This window comes from Neoarius graeffei, chromosome 22, assembly GCF_027579695.1.
Source record: "Neoarius graeffei isolate fNeoGra1 chromosome 22, fNeoGra1.pri, whole genome shotgun sequence".
Classification (NCBI taxonomy): domain Eukaryota; kingdom Metazoa; phylum Chordata; class Actinopteri; order Siluriformes; family Ariidae; genus Neoarius; species Neoarius graeffei.
In genome coordinates, this window is record NC_083590.1 from 42,354,430 (window position 1) to 42,361,809 (window position 7,380).

Sequence of the window (7,380 nt, forward strand, 5' to 3'; positions counted from 1 at the left end):
TGATAGTTTAAGTTTGTTTAAATTACAAAAATGAGTACACCCAATGACTGTCTCATATACTCTTCATATACAATTTTCTTTATTTTTTTTGTGCGGCATAAGTCTTAAATTTAACCTGTTATGGCCTTAAAAAGGTCTTAAGTCTTAAATTGAACTTGTTCAAGCCTGCAGAAACCCTGTTCTAAATTATTACTATTTGAGAGTATTTTATGCAAATTTGTTTCAAGGTCATCTGATTGACCCCCACCCCCCTATATTTTCAATCCGTGGAGAACCCTGGAATTTGTGCTCATTATAAGAGTAAAATCATGAAAGCTGTGTTTCAGCTTCCTGGCTACTGGACACCTTGACCATCAAGTGCTGGTCTGTGGAATGTACTTGTTTAACATGGATGTGGATTTGTCACTTTTATATCCTGAATGGTTTATTAGTGTGAACTGGAGTTAGGTTTGTGGGATGTGTAAGGAATAACACTGTGTACTATTCTCATCACAGCACGGTCTGGAGTGTTTTATTCTACTTACTCCACAGCAATTCGTCAGTGAGTACGTTTAATTTATTACTGAATGTTACATGGTGCATTTTTAAGATTTATAGTTAGAATTAATGTTGTGGAACATCCAAGAGATGAGAGTTTCCCTGTCTACAGCAGCGATAAACAGGTGTTCTTCACCAGCACCTCCCCCCTCGCTCGCTCTCTCGCGTGCCAAATGTAGCTTATTTTATAGAGAAATCGGAAAGAACGCTTTCCTGAGCTGACTCTTGTAAACGTTCCATGAATGTTAAATAACACTCTCCTAACACTTCATTCATAACTTAGCTTATATTAGACATGTACAGTATATACGGTATTTCACATTGGTTTATTAGATTTACTGAAGATGTCACTTGTCAAAACAGCTCTTTTTGACCCAGAAAGATTAAATAATCTGACAGCGATATGTCAAATCTAATCTAATCAAATCTAAAATTAACGTTACTTAGAAGGCGTAAATACGTTGTTAGGGTTTTTTTTTCTGATTGGTGCTCTCCTGCTCCAGGCTGAGCCACATCTACTCTTAAACCCAAAATGGTGGAAAACTCATATCTCTTTTAGGCTAATAATTTAAAATGAAGAAACACAATCTGGGACAAATCAGTATTGCACAAGTCTAACATAGTACACTGGCAAAACTCTGAACTGAGTGGGAGCCGCAGGCTGGAGCTGTGTGGGGAAGTGTTTTTAACCCAACAGCTAATATTACTGTCCGCTATTTCATCTAGCATTTGGTATTCAGTTCAAGTTTATTTGTAGAGTGCTTTTAACAACAGACATTACCGTAAAGCAGCTTTAGAGAAAATTAAATAATTTAAACATAAGCTAATTTTTTTCCCTGGTGTTCATCCTTCCTCCAGACTAATGGAAGCATGTGTAAAAGTTAAACGGTCATATATCAACCCTAGATTTCAGTGCTTTTTTTCCCATAACACATTCTCTCTCTCTCACACACACTCCCCTACCTCACCAAAGAGCTTCTCGTTCTCCACTTTCAGAACATGGCTCTCCTTCTTGGTAGACGCGAAAGGAGACTCTGCGATGTGTGCTGCTGGTGGCTGTGGGATGTTAGACGTACTGGACATGCAGGCTGTCTGGGGATGCCATGAAGATGACGAAGGATCTTGGGCATCATCATCATCATCAAGGATTACAATGCTATCCATCACCTTTGTAAAAGCTGCCATCAATTACAGGAGTGCTGAGGAAAGTCTAACATAAAAAGGTTTCAGAACACAGTTAGTAATTAATTCATTGTAATCTCTTTATGCTTCAACAACAGCGTTCAAGATAACATTTTTTTTTGTGTAGCAAAAAATGCTACACAATAGCAATTGTGTAGCAATTCCGAAGTTGTGTAGTGTTTTTTTTCAACATATATTAAGTAATAAACGTGTGAGTGACAGAAAATAAAGACATGAGTCTTATGACAAGTTTACAACAAATGTTCTATTGCAGTGAGCCTTTATATCATTGTACTAATATGCAAATGTAAATGGTACAACTACTACAACAAGCTTTAAGACCCATTTTTGGTCATTACACATTACTCCTATCCAGCTAGGAATGTCATCTATTTGAGCCCTCATTTTGAAGCTAATTTTGTGATCAAGAGTTCTGAGTAAATATTAAAAAAAGTTTTGGTGCACTTCTAAATTTCAGGAATACTGCTATTTATGCTTAAAAGTTATAATGCCCCAACGAAGTTAAAGGCAAAGTCTGACACCCTAATGGCTTATTTGATACAAAATATTTAGTTTTTTAATTTGTGCAAATAGCTTTTGGACATTCCATTTCAAATACTGGATTCCATGTTTTCCGTCCATTTACCGTGCATTGCGGAAAACCGTAGTCTCTATATTATTATTACTATTATTAATGTATTTATTCATCCATCCATCCCTCCCCCACTGGACAGTCAGTTACCCTGGGAATGTTAGGAAATAAGGAAAGCTTATAATTTTCTTAGAGAAGTTGGCTAACTTTTTGCATCACATCTCTGTGCTATATACTGAGGAAATTGATTAGCACTTCTTCAAAATTGGGTCTCATTTTGCGATGTGATACTGGCCGTCTTGAACACTGTTTAACAACCTTCATCAAAAACATACTTACATTTAATTACACTAATACTATTAACTCACTATTTGAAAAGGGCGCTCTTTTTGCTTCCAACATGATCTTTTTAGAATAACTATCAGGTGTTTAATTACCCTTGAGGAAGGTAGCTGCTAGTGTTCAGGCATGTAGCAGAGGCTGAAGAAATTAAAGTGACATCAGGATGAACAAGCAGGTCCGGTTTTTATTTCGCCCAACGTTTCTGACCTGCACATCCAAGAATAAAAACAAGTTATGGTTATCTGCCTTGATCCCTGAATTGTAACACATCACAAACATTAGTTAACTTTAGCCCTCATGTCTCCTTATACAATGAAGATAAAAAGTGGGATTTTGTGATTGAAAAAAAGAACCCAAGATAAATCACGTCAGATCTTTTTCCACCTTTAATGTGATAGAGCAAACAACACAATTCAAGTGGAAACCAAACAGAAATGGTTTAAGGGAGGAAAAAAAAAAACTATAACACTTTTTTTAAAGCAGCTTTTGCTTGTAATTCAGCACTGCATTCTGTACATCTTCATTTAGTCATTTTATTCCACTGTATCACATAGCAAGCAGATCTCCTGTACACAGCCCTCATCATGTCATTCCACAGGTTTCTATGGATTTAGAGCCGAGCTATGACTGGACCATTCCAAAACTTTGATCTTTTTTGTTGATTTGGATGCCTTATCGTTATGATGGAAGGTGAAAGGTTTCTTCATCTTCAGCTGTCTAACCAGTGGCCTGCAGTGTTTGGGCCACAACAAATTGGTATTTGGATCCATTCATGGTTCCCTCGATCCTGACGAGAGCCTCAGTTCCAGCTGAAGAGAATCATGCTGCCACCACCGCCATGCTCCACGGTGGGTATAGTGTTCTTTGGGGATTAACTGTTTTGTTTTGCACCAAATGTGTCTTTTTTATTATACCCCTAAAGTTCTACCTTGCTCTCATCAGACAGCACATTTTGCCATGTCGTTCAAGGTGATTTAAGCGAGATTAGTGTTTTATATTTTTAATGAAAAAGCGCTTCAATTTCCACTCTACCCCATCATTCAGACACGAAGGATATAAGAGGCTGCCGTCAGATACAGGAAGTGATCATTACTCGCCAGATGTTTCTGCAGCTCCTGTGTTGTTTATGTAGGTCTCTCAGCAGCCTCCATGATAAGTTTTTCATCTTGTCCTTGAGTCAATTTTGGAGGGACGGCCTGTTATGGGTGACGTCACATTAGTGCTCCATTTTCTCCATTTGGTGATGGAGTTCAGTGTTCCATGGTACAGTGAATGTTTTGGAAATGCTTCTTGACCTCCGAAGGAAATCTCGTACACCTTCAGCAGTCGGGCGAAACCAAGATGATGTAAAGAAACTCGGACAGAAACAGCTGATCTCTGTTTGAATCAGAATGACTTCAGTGGTGAACAATAAATACGGGATAAATACTTTTGAGAACAAGCTTGAATGTGATCGATTCAGTCTGAGCACAGTCACGTGACCCATTACAAAAGGGTCTTACACAACCAAGTTATAGCACTTTTTTGTATTCTCTGGTTACTATTTCACATTTTAAAAAGACCTACTATAACTTCTGTTAAAGAAAAAGTACTTTGTTTTGTAATTTTAACAGCAGAGGTGTATGCTTTATACCCACTACTTATCTCGCCATGAGTACTGTCGTCGAAAGCTCCAGGAGCGAAACTAATCTAATCTAATCCATTTTTCACCTTTTAATGGTTTGCTATATATGTTAGATTAATTTAAGGGGTGAGAACTTAATTGCACTTAATACTCAAAATTATTAAGACAGCTACCGCTGCTCCTGAGTTAGCCAGCTAGCTTGCCAGATATTGTTAGCCCATATTTCAGCGTTTATATTTCTTTTTGTAAACAATACAGCAGGGTGTACCGAGTCACCTCATTAACTTCATTAACCATAAACACATTTTCCACAGTTTCTACACAATCTCCAGTTCGCATTTCTACACAAAGCACCGAGGAACAATGCAACTTACGCGCGCTCTACTCCTGAACACACACACTGAGTCCAAGGTTGCCAGGTCTTTGTGTGAAAATCCACACGTGTTTCACAAAAAGAACTCCTTTCAAAAATATCGCAGTTTAAGAACAATAAATTCCTCATAAATTAGTACTGAAAATTTCTAGATAAATTTTTATTTAGTTATATGGTTTAAAATACAGCAGGGCGAATAAAATAACATCCAAAACCTAGTTCGCACCAGCTGCACAGGAAAAAACGATCATGGCAACAACACGACACCACAACAACGAGCTCTCTGATTGGATGCGACTTAGTAGCTATAAATTCATTGGACAACACTTCCCCTATGTCCAAAACTGAGCTCCTCTTCTTCTTCGTTTTTTTAAAGCCCAGTCCTGTGTCACTTGTGGCTCATTACTGCTACCTGGAGTCCACACGGTAGTAACTGTGCTGTTACACGGGAGTAAATCTAAGACCGCAAAACGCTATCACGATAGGGTTAGTTTATCAGCAGTACATCTGGAATGCGGTGGCACGGTGGTGTAGTGGTTAGCGCTGTCGCCTCACAGCAAGAAGGTCTTGGGTTCGAGCCCCGGGGCCGGCGAGGGCCTTTCTGTGCGGAGTTTGCATGTTCTCCTCGTGTCCGCGTGGGTTTCCTCCGGGTGCTCCGGTTTCTCCCACAGTCCAAAGACATGCAGGTTAGGGTAACTGGTGACTCTAAATTGACCGTAGGTGTGAATGGTTGTCTGTGTCTATGTGTCAGCCCTGTGATGACCTGGTGACTTGTCCAGGGTGTACCCCGCCTTTCGCCCGTAGTCAGCTGGGATAGGCTCCAGCTTGCCTGCGACCCTGTAGAACAGGATAAAGCGGCTAGAGATAATGAGATGAGACATCTGGAATGCAATTTTTCACACATCTGATCAGTGATAAAACTGTCATAATAAAATCCTCACAGGAGGAGCAAGTTTCTACAAACGTGTATGTTTGTGTCACACGGTCAAATTATATCACTCAAGAATGAAATCACTTACAGTATGAATATCAGCATTTAACATAACACATTTAATGTGTAGGGTATTGCAGTGATGGAACAAGTCATCATTTATAGGAAAGTTGAAGAAAGTTCATATTGTGTGTATGTGATTATATAGTAAAGCTTTATACAGTGGTGCTTGAAAGTTTGCGAACCCTTTAGAATTTTCTATATTTCTGCATAAATATGACCTAAAACATCATCAGATTTTCAAACAAGTCCTAAAAGTAAATAAAGAGAACCCAGTTAAACAAATGAGACAAAAATATTATACTTGGTCATTTATTTATTGAGGAAAATGATCCAATATTACATATCTGTAAGTGGCAAAAGTAGAACCCCGATTCCAAAAAAGTTGGGACAAAGTACAAATTGTAAATAAAAACGGAATGCAATAATTTACAAAACTCAAAAACTGATATTGTACTTACAATAGAGACAACATATCAAATGTTGAAAGTGAGACATTTTGAAATTTCATGCCAAATATTGGCTCATTTGAAATTTCATGACAGCAACACATCTCAAAAAAGTTGGGACGGGGCAATAAGAGGCTGGAAAAGTTAAAGGTACAAAAAAGGAACAGCTGGAGGACCAAATTGCAACTCATTAGGTCAATTGGCAATAGGTCATTAACATGACTGGGTATAAAAAGAGCATCTTGGAGTGGCAGCGGCTCTCAGAAGTAAAGATGGGAAGGGGATCACCAATCCCCCTAATTCTGCGCTGACAAATAGTGGAGCAATATCAGAAAGGAGTTCGACAGTGTAAAATTGCAAAGAGTTTGAACATATCATCATCTACAGTGCATAATATCATCAAAAGATTCAGAGAATCTGGAAGAATCTCTGTGCGTAAGGGTCAAGGCTGGAAAACCATACTGGGTGCCCGTGATCTTCAGGCCCTTAGACGGCACTGCATCACATACAGGCATGCTTCTGTATTGGAAATCACAAAATGGGCTCAGGAATATTTCCAGAGAACATTATCTGTGAACACAATTCACCGTGCCATCCGCCGTTGCCAGCTAAAACTCTATAGTTCAAAGAAGAAGCCGGATCTAAACGTGATCCAGAAGCGCAGATGTCTTCTCTGGCCCAAGACTCATTTAAAATGGACTGTGGCAAAGTAGAAAACTGTTCTGTGGTCAGATGAATCAAAATTTGAAGTTCTTTATGGAAATCAGGGACGCGGTGCCATTCGGACTAAAGAGGAGAAGGACGACCCAAGTTGTTATCAGCACTCAGTTCAGAAGCCTGCATCTCTGACAGTATGGGGTTGCATTAGTGCGTGTGGCATGGGCAACTTACACATCTGGAAAGACACCATCAATGCTGAAAGGTATATCCAGGTTCTAGAGCAACATATGCTCCCATCCAGATGACGTCTCTTTCAGGGAAGACCTTGCATTTTCCAACATGACAATGTCAAACCACATGCTGCATCAATTACAGCATCATGGCTGCGTAGAAGAAGGGTCCGAGTACTGAACTGGCCAGCCTGCAGTCCAGATCTTTCACCTATAGAAAACATTTGGTGCATCATAAAATGGAAGATACAACAAAAAAGACCTAAGACAGTTGAGCAACTAGAATCCTACATTAGACAAGAATGGGTTAACATTCCTATCCCTAAACTTGAGCAACTTGTCTCCTCAGTCGCCAGATGTTTACAGACTGTTGTAAAGAGAAAAGGGGATGTCTCACAGT

The 7,380-nt window shown here is 39.2% G+C and overlaps 1 protein-coding gene across 4 annotated transcripts in view; it reads right to left on the reverse strand.

The window, feature by feature from the left end:
* Positions 1-4,888, reverse strand: part of daxx (death-domain associated protein) — a 166,503-nt gene extending 161,615 nt beyond the window's left edge. Inside the window, exons 1-3 of one of the 4 annotated variants that reach the window (XM_060904814.1) lie at positions 4,652-4,886; positions 2,749-2,860; positions 1,501-1,747 (exon numbers count right to left, since the gene is read on the reverse strand). In XM_060904814.1, coding sequence (XP_060760797.1) covers positions 1,501-1,722 — 222 coding nt within the window. In that variant the 5' untranslated portion in view covers positions 1,723-1,747; positions 2,749-2,860; positions 4,652-4,886. Of the gene's footprint in view, positions 1-1,500; positions 1,748-2,748; positions 2,861-4,651 lie in introns of those variants that run through there. The other 3 variants (XM_060904812.1, XM_060904813.1, XM_060904815.1) reach the window with 3 other exon arrangements.
* Positions 4,889-7,380: the final 2,492 nt, after the last annotated feature.